Source organism: Rattus norvegicus, chromosome 15 (assembly GCF_036323735.1).
Source record: "Rattus norvegicus strain BN/NHsdMcwi chromosome 15, GRCr8, whole genome shotgun sequence".
NCBI lineage: Eukaryota > Metazoa > Chordata > Mammalia > Rodentia > Muridae > Rattus > Rattus norvegicus.
Window position 1 is genome coordinate 7,496,856 of NC_086033.1, and position 20,087 is coordinate 7,516,942.

Genomic DNA, 20,087 nt, shown 5'->3' on the forward strand with positions numbered 1-20,087 from the left:
GCTTTTTTGGGTCTTAGTGATTCTAGAATCAGCTGGTAGTCTAGACTAAAAATAGTTCAGAATTCTTTAGCTTACTACATAGGGTGGCTATTTTTATCGCCACAGAAGAGGAAGCGAGCACACAGAAGTGAATGGAGACAACTTGACTGACTACAGCTTATATTTGCCTTATTTAAGCATGGAAAGAACAGCTGGCTTATGATTTGCTGAGACCCAGACACTTTTTCAAGAATTTTGAAAAAAAAAAAAACCTATCAAGTTAGGTCTCACTAATAGCAGAATTTTAGTCTCAACTTAAAATATGTATGGAGGCAGTTTTTGTTCATCAGTTCTTCACAAAAGAAGTCAAATGGATAATATCTCATTAGTGAGAGCTGGCTGTTCAAATGAATCCTTACGAATTCTTTGAAATTCTTCATAGCTTATATAAAAAAACCCGGAAATTCATGCAAAATTGGTTTTCAAACTTGATTTTTAATTTTTAAAAATATTTACTATAATTTTATTATGTATTTTAGTTTATAATTAGATCTTATTATAAAATTATTGTAAATGAAAATTGTTTATGGTGTGCAATTTAAAAAATATATATCTATAAGAATTGTGGTTGGTGATAAATAAAGGAGGATTTAAATCACTGTTTTACAACCTACAGTTTTGTTTTATAACTATTTTTGTTGGGATTTTACTTGGAATTATATCTAAAGGAGAGTTTATTGTATGAAAATTTTAGGTTTGAAATTGAAAAGATTTTGGTTTAAGACTCCAATTTGAATATCGTCTCACTCTATGGGCAAATTTTGCTGTGGCTGGAATGACCAGCTCACACAATGAGATAAGATCACTGTGATGTTGCAGGAGTGACCTCCCCTGCTCCCACTATAGTGTGCTGTGTCCTCTTTCAGGATTGAGTAGCTTAAGTTAGTTGTTCACTTGAATTAAGTCTCCACATATTCCTGGCCTGTACTAACAACCTAGGGCTTCGTGAAGGCAGGGGTCAGGTCTTGCTCAGAGCTATATTATCAGTATCTAATTCTCAGTAGATAATCAAGTAGCATTCGTTGATTTAGATAAAGCTGCAAATATGAACTGTTTTATCTTAAAAGATTTATGCTTTCAGACTACTGATGCAAGGATGCTATAGCCCTCCCTCCATCAATTGTGCAAAGGTTTCTCTATGCTTCAGTGTCCAGAATAATAGAAGTGGAAAGCAATGCTAGTCTTTATGTGAGTGTTTTACTTATAGTATGTCTCGTTTTAAATATTCCATATGCTCAATGACTTTTAGACAACTTTTTTCCCTCTTCTCTTAGTTTAATTTTGTTAACCTAAAAGGAGAAATCTGTAAGCATTTTAAAAATTACTAAATTTTCCAAGTATCTTAAAACGTTGTAAAGTCTCCCCATTGACAGCTATATTTTGTATGCATTAAGGCCCATGAGGGCTAGAACAAACTCTGCCCAAGCTAAGCAAAATCAGGGTCAGTGCTTCCTGTAATTATCAGACAAAGCTGTCCTACTTTGTCATCAGTGTAGACAACAAACCGTGTGAAAGGTCTCTCTTTCAAACCAAATCAAGTAGATGCAACAAAATGTAGGGGAAAACAAAATCAGAATCAGTGAATAATCTAGGGTATTCAAGAGGACTTTCTTTTTTAAAGGCATCTTCTACAAAGTCAGTTTTTGTAACATACAAGTTTAAAGGGAGATTTCTGCTCATTTGGAAGAACTAGGTCCCCATGGTGCTGTCGTCCAATTTCTCTGCATAGTCATGTGCATCATCTAATCATCTCCATAGAGTTTCTAAACATGGCGAAGCAGGAACGCATGTTCTGATCCTGTATTCAATAGCATAGACTACAAATCAATGTCAGATGGTGATACTTGAAGAGAAGCAACTGAAATAGCTTCACTATTTCCCAGATACGTGCTAGCAGCTGTGCTTGCGCAAACATTGGTACCTCAATATTTGAATCTTAAAAAGTGCCATATGGTCTTATAACACCATTAATTATGTGAGAGTTATGGCTTAGAGAAGACAATATTCTAGCTTGTATTCACACAAGAAGATCTGTGTATTTGATGGTAAATATTAGATTACTTCTAATTTATTCTACTACGCTGCATTATTAACCGTATTTGACAGAAGTCCTTATTACCCAAATTTGCTTGTGTCAGTTGTCTTGGATTAGAAGTATATTTTTAAGTATTAGAAATAAATTAGTAACCATTCTAAAATATCATTACCTTTTCTTTGACTGCAGAGTTAACAGTAAGTGTTGCAGACACTATTTTGACTTTATATATCATATCTATTCTCAATGAGGAAAAAAGAAAACTATTATTTGGATAAAGACAAAACATTTTATTCCCCCAGCAGCTTGGCTGCTTCTGAAGAGAGCTGCCCTTTAAGCCTATACCTAGTTCTAGAAGAATGAGAAGTTCTTCAGCATGGGAGTGGGACAGTAGAGAGACCCAAGGTGAGCAGGGGCCTTCTCTGAGTGTATCAAAAGAGCTTCCAGAAAGAAAATATCCCACATCACTAAATGGACTAAGTGAACCTAGCTGTCTGCATTCAAAACTAGCACTGTAGGTATCATTGAAGAACTATGCAGAATCCTACAGGTCTAAATCTGAAACAATGAATGTGGTTACTATGGGAGAAACAGCACATGACTACTGCTTATCCTCCTTAAACCTGGGTTCTAGATACACAAATCCACTTGGAGGATTTTGTTTTGTCAGCAAATTCCTAGCAATTCTAAAGGCTGTGCATAGTAGGGATTTGGCTCACAATCCCTCCAATACTATATTCTTTTAGAAATATCACAGTAGACATCAAATAAACAATGGTAAAACAATGGTTGTAAAGACAGGAAAGCAGTGTTAGTTCAGTTCTGAATTCTTTCAAACCCAAGAGAAGAAGATCACATGGAAAATGAAGACTTCTACTTCAGTTCCGGGAACTAAGTCATAGCATCTGACTAGGCTACATCTCTTGTCCAAAATAAGGTTTGATTTAAAGATTAATTTTATTCTGACAACTAGCCTACATTCCATACACCCAGAGATTTAGATATAAAGGAAGTGATTAGTGGAAACACATGCATCTCCCTGGAACAGGGAAACAGAATAGATTTCTTGGGTGGACTGGGACTGGGTGAAGAAAGGAATGGGAGGATTAGGTAGGAAGAGGGAGGTAGAATTGAGGGAGGAAATGCAGGAAGAGACATCTGAAATTGAGGGCCATTTAAGGGATTACATAAAAAACTAGCATTTTGCTCCTAAAACATATGAAGTAGAATTTAATGGACTTTCCTAATAATAGGGCATGCAGAATCCCAATGGGCTATCTCTTGTCAGCAAATAAGGCTCCCAGTACTGGGACTGGGTTGCATTCAATTGAGTTGTTGGCCAAGGGGATTCCATGGTAATCCTCAAACAACCCAAGGTGTGGCCAAGACAATAAGTTTCTTTCACAAAGTAACACCATAGTCCCATTGTCAAGTTCAACTCCCACAACAACTCACTGAATACAGAAAAGTCTAGCTGGTGTCTACAAGGAGCTTTGACACCTATGTTCTAGTGTCCTTGGGATGGGAATGTACTCTGTATGTTGCCAAGAGAGAAAAGTAAACACCAACCCAGCCACAAACCTTTGAGCTACAATCTGTCCTGCATGCAAGATATGCTATGACAATTGGTGGCACAAAGACTGTGGGGACACACCAATGTCTGATTTGACTTAAGGCCTACTCTACAACGTAGAACCAATATCTGACACTGCTTGTGATAAGAACCAGAGGTTAGAAAATTTAGAGACTTAGGGTAAAACCAAACACTACTACAAATAAAGAAGAAGAAAAACAAGAAGGAGAAGAAGAAGAAGAAGAAGAAGAAGAAGAAGAAGAAGAAGAAGAAGAAGAAGAAGAAGAAGAAGAAGAGGAAGAGGAAGAGGAAGAGGAAGAGGAAGAGGAAGAGAAGGAAGAGGAGGAAGAAGAGTATCAATCAATAAATAAAATGATAAAATGTTTCTATATAATATTCTTTTATTCCCATAAATCAGTGCCTTGTTCAGTCATCCTCAGAAACTTGCTCTTGCAGCAGATAAAAGCAGATGCACAGAACTAAGGTAAGACTGTATATCTATATCTATCCCTATATCTATCTATATCCCTATCTGTCTGTCTGTCTGTCTATCTATCTATCTATCTATCTATCTATCTATCTATCTATCTATCTATCTATCTATCTATCTATCTATCTCCATATCTATATCTATATCTATATCTATATATAGAGAGATACAGTCACAGGCACAGGCACAGGCACAGGCACAGGCACAGGTACAGGTACAGGTACAGGTACAGGTACAGAGAATCCCTGGAACACACAGCTCCAAATGGGAAGTCTCCATAAAATCCTTCATAAAACCATTGAAGAGGAAGCAGAAAGATAGCAAGAGCCAGAAGATAAGGAGAACTCAGTGAGAACAAGGCCCTTTGAATCAATTGACCAAGACTGATACGAAATCAAAGAGACAAAAGCAGCATTCACGGGACATATAGAGATCTATACCAGGTCCTGTGCATATACACTATGGCTTTCAGCTTAGGTTCTTTCTTTTTCTCTTTCTTTCTTTTCTTTCCTTTCCTTTCCTCTCCTCTCCTCTCCTCTCCTCTCCTCTCCTCTCCTCTCCCCTCCCCTCCCCTCTCCTCCCCTCTCCTCCTCCTCCTCCTCCTCCTCCTCCTCCTCCTCCTCCTCCTTCTTCTTCTTCTTCTTCTTCTTCTTCTTCTTCTTCTTCTTCTTCCTCTCTCTCTCTCTCTCTCTCTCTCTCTCTCTCTCTCTCTCTCTCTCTCTCTCTCTCTTTCTAATTCACTTTGCATCCTGTACATAACCCACAATCCTTCCCCATATTCCCCCTTCCATTCTCCACCGAGAGGATGGGGACCCACCTTGGTGTAACCCTGCCCTGACTCCTTAGGTCTCTATGGGGCTAGGCTCAACTTAGGATTTTTAATGGAACTCTCTTGAGCTTGTTAACAAGTTGTTCTATGATTCTAGTGCCTGTCTTGGGCCTCTTTTCCTTCTGTTAGGTAGTCTTGTCTAGGCTTAATATAATGATTTTTGTTTTATGTTATACTTTTTTAAAAATAAATAAGTGGAAAGCTGAAAGCAAAAAGATTTATTCTCCATGTTCTCTCTCTCTCTCTCTCTCTCTCTCTGTGTGTGTGTGTGTATGTGTGTGTGTGTGTGTGTGTGTGTGTGTGCAAGTACTCTCAAACACTCAGCCATCTAATTCATCTTTCTAGACCACCAGTTTTAACAGTTTTGCCTGGTAACTCAAGCAGCCCAAATTGAAAACTGTCTAAATGAAGCAACTTGTATTGTCTGCTTTCCTTTCCTCCTTTCTTTTGCCTAGACCCCATTCTATTGGCCATTCTACTCTCTAAATATCTATTTTCTGTCAGGTCTGCTATTAGAATCTGCTACTCTAAGAAGTCAAAATAAATACCATGCAGCAATTCTATGCTGAATCCTTCAATTCTGCAACCATTCCTGGCAAGAGTGTGCTACACAGGAAGACTTTATTCATTATACTGGCCTCTGAGATTCCCTTACAGAAGACTGTAAGCGAAGATCCAGAAGGAACCTACATGTGAACAAACAGTAAGGGCATGGATACTGACATTACTGTATCCACTTAGATGCAGAGGATGGCGATTAGACACTGTGGCCTTATAACACTGTTGAAGTCAACAAAAATAGAGCAACACTGCAAATCAAATGCACTGTCTGTTGGGGAGGAGTAAAAAAATTACTGGATATTTTCGTCTTTTTCATTTGCCACTTCAAATGCTGATATAACCTTTTAGTTCAAGTGTAGGGCAAGTCCTAAGTGAGCCAGGGACTCTGGTGGCACTTTCCACATAGGAACATTGTTTCAATTCAGGAAGGAAAACGTAAGGAAAAAGAAAACTAAAAGCTGGCCAAGCAGAGGGATAGCTGCAGTTGTCAGCACAGGCTGCTGCTGGTCCAAAAGGGACATGTCCTGTAAAGGGACATGAAGAACAAGAGTCACACATCCATCTTTTTAACTCCAGATGAGATTCCATCCTCAACTCTCTCATCAAAACACCAGCAAGGGTTCGATCTCTGCTTCTTTCCGACATGGTATATGTCCAGGCCTTAGGTGAACATCTTAGAACCCTTGTGTTGTTCCCTGTTTTGTCTGAATAAATACATATTTATGTTTCCATGAGAGCATTTTAACATGCAAACTGGAAGTAAGGACACACAACTGGCATATAAAAATAATATTCTCCTGTGATGAATTGAAGCCTGATTCTTTTGCCCTCGAATTGGATATTTCTTAGAAGATTTTAAGGTGCCTCCAAATCACATAAATTTAGAAATTCGAACCACACGTGCATGGTTGGGTTACCATGATTACCAGTTCTATAATGAAGGTAATCATCTGGCATTATACAGAATGGTAAAACTTTGAGGACATAAATGGGTTTTGATGGTGTTTACTGGCCCTTGATATCTGCTCATCACGGTGGAACTGCATGGTGTAGATGCTGACTTCGAGAACGAAGCTTGTCTGTGCTTCTGTTTAGAAACTCACGAACTCTGCTGATTGCAACCGAAGGAATTGTGCCCCACTTGCAGTCACTTCTGAGAGCACGAGGTCAACTCTTAAGTATAACCTGTGTGACATTACCTGTAGCCAGTGGTACCACTTACATCAGCAACATGAAATTGGGGAAGGGATCACAATGCTTCTTTATACACTGCATCCATTGATGAAGCCTGGCCCCAAAGCCTGAATTTTAGGGTAAGATTTTTCACTCATCTAGGATCTTAGAGAAAAGATTCTATTTTTAAGTATACATATGCAGATAAAAGAGGCATATTTGTATGTTTGTGTATGTAAATAGTCCCATACATATCTGTGCATACATGAGTATGTATGTATGTATGTACATATCACACACATACAACACAGAAAGCAACTCAATGGAACCATAACTAAACAGAAAATTGCTTCCTGAATGCTCATATTCTAGTTTGCTTTTTTCTGTTTAAAAATGTTCAATCTGAGCACGGTGGTTCATTCCTTTAATATCATCACTCACAGGGAAGAGAGAGAAGGAGATGGATATTTTGATGGAGGTTGAGGCTAGCCTGGTCTACATAGCAAATGCCTTGCCAGCCAACATTAAACAGTAAGATCCTACCTCAAAATAGAACAAATGAGATAAAATGTCTGAAGAGACGTCTCAGTAATAAAAACCATCGAGGTAGCTAGTTTTATGTCAATCGGACACAAGCTATTGTCACCCAAGAGGAGGGAACGTTGATGAGAAAACGCCTCCACTGTAAACCATTTTTTAAAATTAGTGATTAATGGGGGAGGGGCATCTCAGTGTGGCTAGTGCCACTCCTGGGCTAGTGGTCCTGTGTTCTATTAGAAAGGAGGTTGAGCAATCCATGAGGAACTAGCTAGTAAGCAGCGCCTGTCAAGGTCTCTGTGTCAGCTCCTGCCTCTAGGCTGTTGCTGTCTTTGAGTTCCAGTCCTGACTTCCTTCAGTGATGAGCGATGATGCAGAACTATAAGCCAAATACTTTTCTCCCTAAGATAACTGTGGTTGTGTCGTTTCATCACAGCGATTCTAATGCAAACTAAGACAAGCATCTAACAGACCTAAGTTTACTTTTCCAGTACCCAATCCCCAGGAACTTCAGCTCCACACAGTTTAAAACATTTTTTACCCACATTCATGTGTACATGGCCAGACACAAACATGCATATACATGATTAAAGATAGAGATAATGCTTATAAAAATACTTAGTAAGAGAACCAGGCTTCTGACAGTTGGTCCCATGATCTCTGCACCTCAGTCAAATGATTAATGCCTCACAGGGGTATGTAATAAAAGTTTGCCTCAGATATCGTGTAGCATTAAAAAGAAATGTAAGAAAGAATTATGTCTGAGGTGTTGAAACAACACTAAAGGTTGGTTGAGGTTTCATTTGGAAACAATATGGTAATATAGAAACAAAGGAAGAAAACAAAGAAATACTAAACATATTCTAGCATGACATTTTACTTTCTTTTCTGAAGTCTCACACACACACACACACACACACACACACACACACACACACACAAAACCAAAAAACCAAAACAAAAAACACTACTCAAGCCTAATAAAGCTTCATTTGTCCCCACAAAAGTGGTATTTTCCTAGTCATATTTTGGCTTTACTGGCTGATGAATTCCATGGAATAACTGCCAGTTTTCTGTAACTGCTAGTTTCCTTGCTACAAAATAGCTAATCTGCTCAGAGGAAGATAATTGCAGACCAGTTGAGGTAAAAAATAAATAAAGAAAGAAAGAAAGAAAGAAAGAAAGAAAGAAAGAAAGAAAGAAAGAAAGGCTTGCTTCTCACCACTGTTGTGAGCCTCCAGCTGGGAGGCAGAGTTCACAGCCACCTTGCATAGGGAGCAGTAAAGCAGCCTCTTCGCCTTTTCTTCCTCAGTCTCTGTGGGAGGACTTGAATTGTTGCCCGCGGCTACTGCTGCTGTGAGGCTTTTCTCCGCGTTAGAGGTGAGCTCAGTGGTTACTTCACTGCTCTTGCGCATGTCCGCACTTCTTGCTATTACTTGGGTCCCTGCGGTACTTTCTGTATTCAAAACAGCATAGGACAAAGAGTTAGAAATGCATGGCTGCATCTTTTGCTACTTAAAAAAGCACATCAGTGACGCTACATTCTGCTAATGACGATAACAGTGGCTCGCCTGCAGTATCTGTCACCTGGGAATTAACCCTGACGTCAGTTACAAATGACCAAAATTAATTGCACACATTAAAGAGAGGTTAGAGGGTACTGCACAATATCTACAAGTATGAGTAGAAAGTATTCCGTGGGAGAATAGGCATAACACAAATTTCCCCGAACGTGCGGCCTCCGTGAAGGAATTCGGACGATATATTTACCGTAGCATTACTGTGCAGGGCTTTTAAGTTAATAAGGACAGAGGATAATTGTTAACTGTTTTCCCATTTCTTAGTTCCAGCCTTCCTATTTTCCGACTACATTTATTTCTCTAGATAAGGACATACATGCATAAATACTATAAACAACATCATGTATCCTTTGGTGCACCTTCAGAAAAAAAATATACAGAATGCTGGTGTCAAGTGGCTCTATTTCTGCAGCTCATTGAAAACCTGGCTGTATTTGTAAAAAATTATAGTTCAATACCAAATATCAAAATCGCTGATACAAACACAAGTAGGATTTTAGTGTGAATATTTATTAAAGGATTTATGCAGTGTTTCAGGATTTACGCAGGAAATTCATGGCAGGTATATTCAATCAATACTCACTACCCTCAAGGCCTTCCAGGCTTGTCCCACTGTGTTAGTGTTTCAACAGGTTAATTACCGTGAAAGTGTTGATGTGCTGTAACCAAACAACCCTTTGGCTTTCAAGTCCACTGCTAAATTTTGAGAGATCAACCTTCAAAGTGCAAACATGTCATCCTAACTTCCCTCAATGATACACTGGACTCCTCAAGCATATGCCGATCTCCACATTAACAATGTTCAGCATACCTGATTATCACTTGCAAATAAGATCTGTACTTGGATACTGTGTGCACCTTTTCTGTGTCTCAACTGATTCTTAACCTTTCAGTCTCTGAAACAGCTCAGCGTGCCTCTCCAGCTGTTCTTAAGTTGCCCTTCCAACACATCCTTTTATAGCCTGCCATGGTCACCATTTCACAGCACACTGACATCTGTGGCTAAACACTTTCAGCTGTGGATATAAGGTACCGTTTGCAATGGTGTGGGTTTGAGTAAATAATACTGTTATATACAACCTGTGGTGTGTGTGTGTGTGTGTGTGTGTGTGTGTGTGTGTGTGTGTGTGGTGCGTGTACACACATAATGGCTAAGATTAACCTCAGGTGTTGTTCATCTGAAACAGGGTTTCATGGTATGTGATCTGTCACCTAAGCAGAGCTGGCTAGAGAGGACCCTCTCTGATCTGTTTCTACATCAGTGGGATCACAAAATATTTACCACCATTGTCAGCTCTTTTATGTGGGTTCTGATCAAACACAGATCCTCACGCTTGCACAGCAGGCCCCTGATTGACTGAGCTATCTCTTTAGTCCTCTAAATATTTATTATGAGCTAATATTGTCTTGACTTGACTGCAGAAAGGACTGTTTTTAAATTATGCATTTCCTTCTTAGGTGTAGGGCTATGAATCGAGGCTGCTTGTCTGTCACAAGAAAAAAAAAAAAAGACTTTCGTTAGGGCTCTGAGCCACTGAATGTCTTCCCAGTCCCAAGATGACCATTTTCTGATTGGCTTTCGCTTGCCAATAAACTCCCAATATTTAAAACTAGACAATCGCCCCCAAATATCTCTAAGAATTTAGAAGTGGCATAAAACCAATATCTTTCAGCTATTTCTATAGCTGTCCACTGTACCTAATGAATCACTGAAAACCCTTATCTGTAAAATTATTAAATACTACCATCCAGTTTACCAAGGGCTAATCTTACAGAATCTTTAAAGCCATTTGATTCAACCATCAACTGGGCTAGGGAAATCAATAAGTTCCAGATTTGAGTGAGGCAGGATAAAATGCTTCATAAAATGAAGAAATTGAAAATTAAAAAAAAAACATTGATGTGAGTGGAAAATTTTGCCATGACTTTTGACATGTCATTGATAAGATCACAAGCAGCTGTGAAGTCCAAGCCCTGAATTTATTTGTACTACATTCTGTGGATCTCTGACAACTGTAAATATCATATGTAAACCCCGTGTGGACACAGTGTGAAGCCAGAGTACACTGCTGTGGGTATTTATTTCGTAGAATGCCCCCGGGAAAGACTTCCCTGGTAATGCTTTCCTACTAATAGCATTTTCTCTGGAGCAGTATATTTCTTTTTATGTATTGATCTGAAAAGGGTACGCAAAATAGACCATATTAATACTAAGACACTCTTCTCGTTTTCAGTGAGATCTGTTTGCCAATTATAAAATATAACCATTGTTCTTCTAATCCCTGTAAAAGCTATACTAATGTATTCTCCTGCATTCAGAGGGTAGTGTTCATTTAGTCGAAATACTAAGCTGAAAGGAAAGAAGCCAGGTTTTGTGCATAAAACATATTGAAGCCTTAATACCATTATGAAGATTGCTCACTTGAGATAGTTTTCTTGAAAATCATGGCTAATTGCTTACCCACTCACATGTCTATTTTGTTCCCTATTTTGGACCACATAGCTAAGTGTGTGTTTTACTTTTAAGTCTGTGGAAAATTTGAAAAAAATAAAAAGCTATATCTTGTTAATTTTGAATTTAATTGTATGTCTTTGTTATACAGGGAAGATTTCTTTTCAATGATAAAAAGACAAATATTTTCTTATATTTTTTCTATCTCAATAAATTATTCAAAAAAATCAGTGTGTATTTGGTAATAAAATTAAAAAAATGTTTTCCTATAACTTGACACATTAAATCATCAATTACACATAATTCTTATCTATCCATCAAAAGCATGTTCAGGCTGGTCATGGCTTGTGACACTCTTCTGTCCCTGTGCTGGGAATGTCTGGACACTGCCAATAACCAGCTCAGAGAAGGTAGGACAAAGTCTGTCGCAGAGAATCTGCATCCGTCTGCGAGTTTCCCTTCAGGGTGTCAGAGCACTGCTGCCTGCCAGACTGGAAGAGGAAGGCAAAGTCTGGAATGGATCTCATCCCGGGGTGCTCAGACACTTCTGGTCCACTGGCCGAGAAAAGAGGTCAGGAATGGATATCCAAGGTCCATGTTTACCCTCTGGAGTCAGACTTCACAGTTGGCAGAAAGGGAAAGTGCAGCACAGGCCTGGCAGATACTGGGCTGGTTGGGAACAAGTGCCAAGTGTCAAAAGGGCAGGAGAAAAGTAAAGACCTTCATCAGGAGTCTTAATGTCATGGCTCTTTTAGGTGAAGGCTTTCCCCATCGCAATCTTCAATGAAGCAGATCTCTGAGATGATCTTAGCTTGTTCATATTTCTTTATTGGGGGCAGATGTAGGCCCATATACTTTATTTAGGGTGAACCAGCAATTACATATTTTTGGGGGGGAAGAGTGTGAAAATATTCAGGAAATGAAAGTCATTGGCTGAGGCTAAGGCTATCTACATACTTCATTTGCATGGAGAAGAACTCCACATGATATGCTACATGCCTGAGTTTCATTAGTTCCCTCAGTTAATGATCAAGGTTATGTGTTCCAGAGTTGGCCCTGGAGGTTGGAATGGGGTAGCTCCTCTCCTGCCATCTCAGATCTCTGAGATTCTCAGGGTTTAAGCACACCCCACTTTCCCAGTTCTTATGTTTGTCTGCTAGCACAGTCTATACACCCTATGATTGTAAGACTCACTCAGTGTGGATATTCACTTGTCTCCGCACCTTACAACCTATGCTAATCCATGTGCCCCACAGAGTGTGAGGACAGCACCAATTCTCTCACGTTGTCCTCTAACCTGCTTATGTATGACAAGACATCATACATACAGACAGACAAATGGATAGATAGATAGATAGATGGATGAATGGACAAATACACACACACACACACACACACACACACACACACACACACACACACAGTACAATGACACATACCTGCAGAATACACCCACCCACCCACAAATGCAGAATGAGAAAGAATGTTCAAAGTTGATCAGTTTACCAGCATGGCAGGAAGTAGGAAACTCCCCTATGGCCTTCATCTTTGAAACCTACAACCTCTGTCTTGCCTCAGAAAAGAAACCTAAAGTTAGAAGCACTCTAACTACTTCTTGACCATTATCCCCTCTATACTATCAAGGCCCTCAAGATAGGGAAAGTTTTAGAAACCGTCACACCGCAGGAAGAACACACGGTAACAGAATGAGAGGATATAGTATTCATGCAAACAAGCAAACCCCCACACAGCACTTGGCAAGAAGTTGGAATAATGCCCAGGAATTAGAAAGTTGCTCATCAGTCTGAGTTCATTAGTCTTAACAAACCTATCAGAGCACCATGAAACACTAACAATAAGGAATATTAGGTATAGGGTATGAAATGTTGTTACATCTATTTGTAAGTATAATACTTAAAATTAAGTTTATTAAGTGCAAGCAAAAGGAGTCACCAACAAAATGGCAGCTATGATCAGAAGGGACATCCAGAACTATAGAACACAGCTCTCAGTTTTTAGACAAAAAAGTTTCAGAAAACTTTCCATGGTCAAGCTTTTTTCTCAAGTGACTATTCAAACTTGATATTTTATAACTCACTTTCAAATTTGAGCCTGACATCTTAAGCGAGATTCTTAAACATAAGTCATGTGCTTAGAGAAACACTGGAAGCCTCATAACATGATGTCACTAAACTGTTCGTTTGTTCTGTTCATTACTGTACTTATCCTTTGCACAAACCAGACACCTGATAAATATGTATGTGAGGAAATGTAGAAAAACACTGAAAGACACCTTTTAATGCATTTGGAGATATTAAGTCATTCAACTCATAAAAACCCGAGTATCACACATCATTTTTATACCCAGTTTTGCAAAGAGATTGAGCAGTGAAATAATTTGAGGATTTCTAGCTGACAGATCTGTAGCAGGTAGCACAATGATCTGAATCAGCAATGCATCAGTTGCACTGACCATTTCTTTATTGATAGAATTAGAAATTGCAAAAGATTTTGGATGACTCATAAATTACCGTGAAATAAAAGATAACATCTCAAACATTTACCTTGAAATGCAAATAATCATATTCTAATCTAATCATGACTGTCTAATCCTGGTTTTATGCTCGGCTCAAAGCTCTTCAGAAAAAACAGGGAAAGAGGAAAAGCTCTATCTGTCAAATTACCTCTGATGCAGAATGATAAGAATCATGGTGGCCTTTAGTATATCTTCACCACCACAAAATACAGAACATTGGGAGGGTGTAATGATTCACTCTTTCCAGTGTCCACAAGAGCTGTTCACAGTTCACTACATTCACTGTTTAGCCCGTATGTCTATGAACAATATATGTGACAGGAAGCTGAAAATAATGGCTGAGATTCAGGGGGAAGAAAAATGTTGTGAGCCGATATTTCTGTGCGGTCTTTCTTCGAGGGCCACATAGTAAATATTCATTAATGTTACTTTTGCTGTTTTGCTTTGCCATTCAGATAGATTACTAATACTTTGTGGAGTGAGATTTAGTTGAGAATGAAAGGATCTATGTATGTCACTGTTCAGAGTGGGCCATTTGTAGTCTCATCTTCCATAAAAGCCATACAAAGTACAGGTGTTTTTAAAAAATCTACAAAACATGAACTCTAGAAATTACCCACAATTTGAATTCTGTATAACAATGCAGAAACCCCCATCACTCAGACAAACATTTCCCCAATGATGGACTTTAGAAGCACATTGGGAAACACAGCTGGATCCCGGTAGACTCCCAACTGCCTCCAGGGCTCAATGCTGTGACTCTAAGTTATTTATTATGATTTTCTGTTTATACAAGGCTCTGAATTGTCCTAATTTGTTTTTCCCTTCCCTGTGTGAATTTAACTCTCAGACTTGCAAATAAATAAATACAGAAATTCTTGAATATGCTAGCAAGGTGAAATACAGCTTGCAGAGAGCCATGGGTTCAATCCCCAGCACTGCTTAAAAGTGGTACCCAAGAGTGTACATCTACAATCCCAGCACTTGGAAAGTGGAGGCAGGAAGATCAGAAGATCAAAATCATTTATGGTTATTTAGGAACTGTCAGTCCTGCCTAGGAGAAGCTATGTGGAAAAAAGAAAAAGAAATAAAAGCAAGAAAAGAAAAGATAATTAACAGTAGAAAGTGAGATGAGAGAAAAGAGAGAGAAAAGAGCATGAAATAGAAAGGGGGTGTGTTTTATGGGCAAAATGATCAGCCTAGCTGGGGAACTATTGGATGCTGGGGAGGAAAAACCAGTATTTTTGGTGATTGTGTCCCCTAGTAGGTTGATCTTATTCCGGTGACGTATACATAGAAGCATTAATTGGACCCAATGGTAATTAAAAACAAAACACCGATACAGTTGAGAGGAACTCATGGTAGCAGAATTAGAAGGGGAGAGTAGAAGTAGATATGATCAAAATATATTGTAGCCATGTATCCATTTCTCAAAGAATAAATCAAAATATTCTAAAAGGAATCAGGTGAGGCAGAGTGAAGCGGAAGACCATGAGTTCTAATTCACCTCCCCCTGGATAGTAGGACATTGTCTCAAAATTAAAATACTATAATAAAAAAGGCTGGATTCAGGCAGCTAAGTCTGGAACTCATGGGAAGTAGAGAGGAGAGTTGGATCAAGCAGAGGTGAGAGACCGCAGCTCTTGCCAGCACTAGAGCAACAGTCCTCAGAAACTGTCGGAGTGTCCCTCTTTAAAAGCACCGATAGTTGGCCAGGCGTAGCTGAAATCTATTTTATATCTTCATACTGTACAGCTTTGACACATCCTTGACCGTTCACAGGATCGCCGTAGTTTCAACTGGACTGTAACCTAAAAGTAGGTTACACTGTTATGTAAACGTTTCTTAAGAACAAGTCAACAGAAGCTGAACTTGAAAATGAGTGATGTCTGCAAACTGCACAGTGTTAAAACATGCAGCTTTGCCCAGTGCTTTGGTAAAAGCCTCAAATGTAAGTTTTATGTAAACTTACCAAACTATAAATGACAATGCTTCCATAAACACGAGTTAGAATCCTGAGTCAGCCACAGTACGTATGTCCTGGACCTGTACGCTCGTGTTGGAAGGCACTCTGGGACCCAACGTGGCTCATGGACACCACAGTTTAGGAACAGTCATAGGGCATTACATGGGATCACCTCAGAAAACAAGGACGAAATGTTTATTAGAAGTTATTACATCTACAGATAACTTTTCCTCTCTCCTCTCTTTGGAATTCACAGAGAAGGGAAAGCCTATGGGGAAAGACTTCTTGTGTTCTCCAACCTCACTTCCTGTTCTGGTATCTTCTCTGTTGACAGATAATGTTTTGATATTGAAAGATAATATTTCCTGTTTTCTCCTGTTGTAGTAATTATTAAATAATATAATCTTTTATCCCGAGCTAGTGCTGGCACCGTAGGGCTGCATGGCATTAGTGGGATCTCAGCAGCGGTCTGTTCTAGGGCACCACGCCACTCTACCCCCAGCTACTCTCTGGCCTAGGCAGTCTCTCCGCTCCCACTGCTAGCCACCTTCTCCCGGCTGTCTCTCTGCCAGCCAGGAATTCTGGTTCCAGCAGATAAAATCAGGATTCTAGAGATCCCAGCAATGGCTGGCCTATCATGACTCCCTGCCACAGACTCTGCCCACTCTCCCAGCAACCGACACCCTGGTCCCAGCAGTGGCTACTCTCTCATAGCTCTCTGCCCCATCTCTGTTTACTTTCTTGGCATCCACCCCCTAATGGTTATTGTATAAACTCCCAGCAATCCGCTAAAACCAAGACTCAAAAAGCTTATAATTTAGCAGTCAGATTTATATGTTAAATTTGCAATCCACGATATGTCCACGCAATAAACTCAGAGCCAACTGATAATGATATAAACCACCTACCTAAATAAGATAAATTCACCTATAAAAATCCATCCCTAAATAAATCGTCATAACTACCAGCGGCCATTTAAAGCCACACGGATCTGGGTCGTCCTTCTCTGCCTCCATCTTGGTTTTCTCTCTTTTCCTCTTCTCTCCTGCCTTACAAAACCTTTGTCCCCACCTTACATTTTACTGTCTATTTACAGACCTCACCTTAACATGTGCCAGCCCTCACATGCATATAGACATCAACTTACACTTCACCTTTCCGTCTAATCAAAAAGAACTTTTTCTCTCTAATGTAAGCTGAGCACAACTATTATCATTTTGTAGTTTATCAATTACAAAATATACTTAATACTCGGCCCATTATTTTTGTCAATAAAATAGGACATTTTATTATTTATCCTAGCTTAAGAGAGGCTTAAAATCTATATGTTATGTCTTGGCTAGTTTGTGTATTATCTGATAACTATCTAATTAAATATGTATTCTTTCAATGTTAAATAGCATGGGTGGGCTATGAGACTATGACTAGTTTTCAACCCCATCATAAATCTGAGAATGACCAATATTATCTGAAAACATAGGAAACCTAATATGGCTTCCAGATATGAGGCAGGTTGAAGAGATAACTGCCTACCAGTACAGTCTCCTGTCAGCAACATATAAGAGCACAAATCTTCAGCATTCTGGCCCAGTATCATCTGACAGACCTTTGTAACACAGAACTTGAAGGACTGGTTATTCAGGATCTGCTAGGTAAAAGATAATGGTGTCCTTAGATTTGTAATACCAGGCATTTTACATTTTCTTGAAGACTGTGTTCCTATCTTTGCCAAATGTTAGACCCAAAACTGACCAGTTGCATAAACACAGTGTATTTTGCCTCCTGAACTAAGTTTCTATCCTTACTGATTTTCTCCAAATACTTTGAAAATATTTTCATTCTTTACTTCATTCGTTCCCAGTGTTTCACTATGATAAGCACAGTGTAAGAAATATTCAAACACAAGGCACTATTATGTTTCTGTAAATTAGTAAGCCTGGAACTTCCTTTGGCCTCCTGACCACAGGGACATCTTAAGGGAGACACTGAATTCCACCAGCAGTCTCTGATTCAGTACCTACTGGGTGGGAGCCTCAATGTTTTCATTTCTAACAGTTCACCAAGTATTACTGCAGCTGTGCGAACCAGACTTCAAAATCACCGAGGACATGACTGCCAAAAAGTTTCTGGCTCAAGTTCACTGGTGTCAGCTGTGAAGTTAAATACCACTTAAACAGCAAGCCATATACTTAAGAGAAAAATGAGAATCGAGTGGCTGAGTGTTCTTGTTAGTCTATGACTGAGGGAGTTCAGGAACATGGGACCTGTTATGCAAAAATGGACTGTCTGTGTGTCTCAGTAAAGCTAGGGCAAATTACACACCCACGAAAATAATTTTAGAAAAGTAGAAAACAAAACAAAAGAACAACAAACAAATTAAAATGTGGGGCTGAAAGAGATGGCACACAGACTAAGCATTCTTGTTGTTCTTCTAGAGGACCAAAGTTCACTTTCAAGTGCCCATGTCAGACCACTTTAACTCTAGATACAGAGGGCCCAATATATCCTCTGGGGGGAAATATATATATATTTTTTTCATTAAAAAAATCCAACAGCAACAACAAATACTGTTGAGCTGTATGAGTGTCTCTGCAAGAGCACATGTGAACAAGACATGTATGATTAAAGGCACCAAGCACATCATGTGCATTTTTTGTCATGAGAGATAGGTCTTGAAATAATTGTTATCATCAAGGATGTATGAAGACACATTCAGATCTCTTATGCAGAGCTGGATGGAACTTCAATTCAGCAGTAAAATCAAACTTTTTTCTAATGGTAATGGAATGCCTTCTCCCTAATTAGAGTGTGTTTCTAAGAGAATTCATTTTCTGTTTTCCCTTTTACAGGCTTCCTTAAATCCAGTTGTTTCATTCTCTCTGAAAGAAAACTAAACAAATGTAAGTCAATCATTCATCTGGTTAAATTAATTAGTATGGATCTGGCCGTCGGTCACAGAACTAATTAGCACCAAGATAAATGTGTGCATTTTGTCAGATTGTGTGTTATTTCTACTAATTTTAAAAGGAAATAGAAAAGGAAAAAGATGACAAAAAATTAGTGAGTTCCAAAGGTAGTTTAAACAACTGAATGATGTTTTTGTTAGGATTTTTAATACTGTGAAGAGACATCATGACCCCAACAACTCTCATAAAGAAACATTGAACTGGGGATGGCTTCAAATTTTAAGTTTTAGTTCATTATTTTTGTGATGGGAAGCAGGGAAGCACAGGTAAACACAGTGGTGCAGAGAGAGCTAAGAGTTCTACATTTGGATCAACAGAAAGAGTGAGACTGGACCAGCATCTGAAACTTCAAAATCCACCCCAGTGACACACTTTCTCCAACAAGGCATCCCTCCTAATAGTGCCAGTCTCTGTAAGACTATGTGAGCCATTTTCATTCAAAACACTTCAGATGCCATTCGATTAGAAAGCTACCCTTTCTGTTCAGGAAATTTTCCCCTGTGCTTATGTGTTCATGGCTCTTCCCCACTTGCCCTTTGATTAGTTTCAGCATATCTGGTTTTATGTGGAGGTCCTGGATCCACTTAGACTTGAGCTTTGTACAAGAAGATAAGAAAAGGTCAATGTGCATTCTTCTACATGCTGACCTCCAGTTGAACCAGCACCATTTGTTGAAAATGCTGTTTTCCTCTCACTGGATGGTTTTAGCTCCTTTGTCAAAGATCAAGTGACCATAAATGTGTGGGTTCATTTCTGGGTCTTTAATTCTATTCCATTGATCTACCTGCCTGTCTCTGTACTGATACTATGCAAGTTTTATAACAATTGCTCTGTAATACAGCTTATAAAGCTCAAGAAGAAGGAAGACCAAAATGTGGATGCATCAGTCCTTCTTAGAAGGGGCAATAAAATACTGATAGGAGGAAATACAGGGAAAAACAGTAGAGCAGAGACCGAAGGAAAGGTCATCAAGAGAACGTCCCACCTGGGGATTCATGCCATATGCAGCCAACAAACCCAGTCATTATTGTTGATACCAAGAAGTGCTTGCTGACAGGAGCCTGATATGGATGGTCTCCTGAGAGTCTCTACCAGATCATTACTGATACAGATTAAGATGCTTGCAGACTTATCACTGGGAACCCTGTGGAGGAGTTAGAGAAAGAACTGAAGGAGCTGAAGGGATTTGTAACCCCATAGGAAGAACAACAAAATCAATGAACCAGACCTCTTCCCTAGAGCTCCCAGGGACTAAATCACCAACCAAAGAATACACATGGAGGAACCCATGTGCCAGCAGCATATGTAGCATAGGATGGCATTGTCTGGCATCAACAGCAGGAGCAGCTC

General features: G+C 39.2%; 1 protein-coding gene across 7 annotated transcripts in view; it reads right to left on the reverse strand.

The window, feature by feature from the left end:
- The window catches only part of Zfp385d (zinc finger protein 385D), a 380,934-nt gene that overhangs the window by 23,425 nt on the left and 337,422 nt on the right, over positions 1 to 20,087 (reverse strand). For all 7 annotated transcript variants that reach the window (NM_001013992.1, XM_063274196.1, XM_039093237.2 and 4 more), the window contains 1 exon segment: positions 8,460 to 8,693. In NM_001013992.1, coding sequence (NP_001014014.1) covers positions 8,460 to 8,693 — 234 coding nt within the window.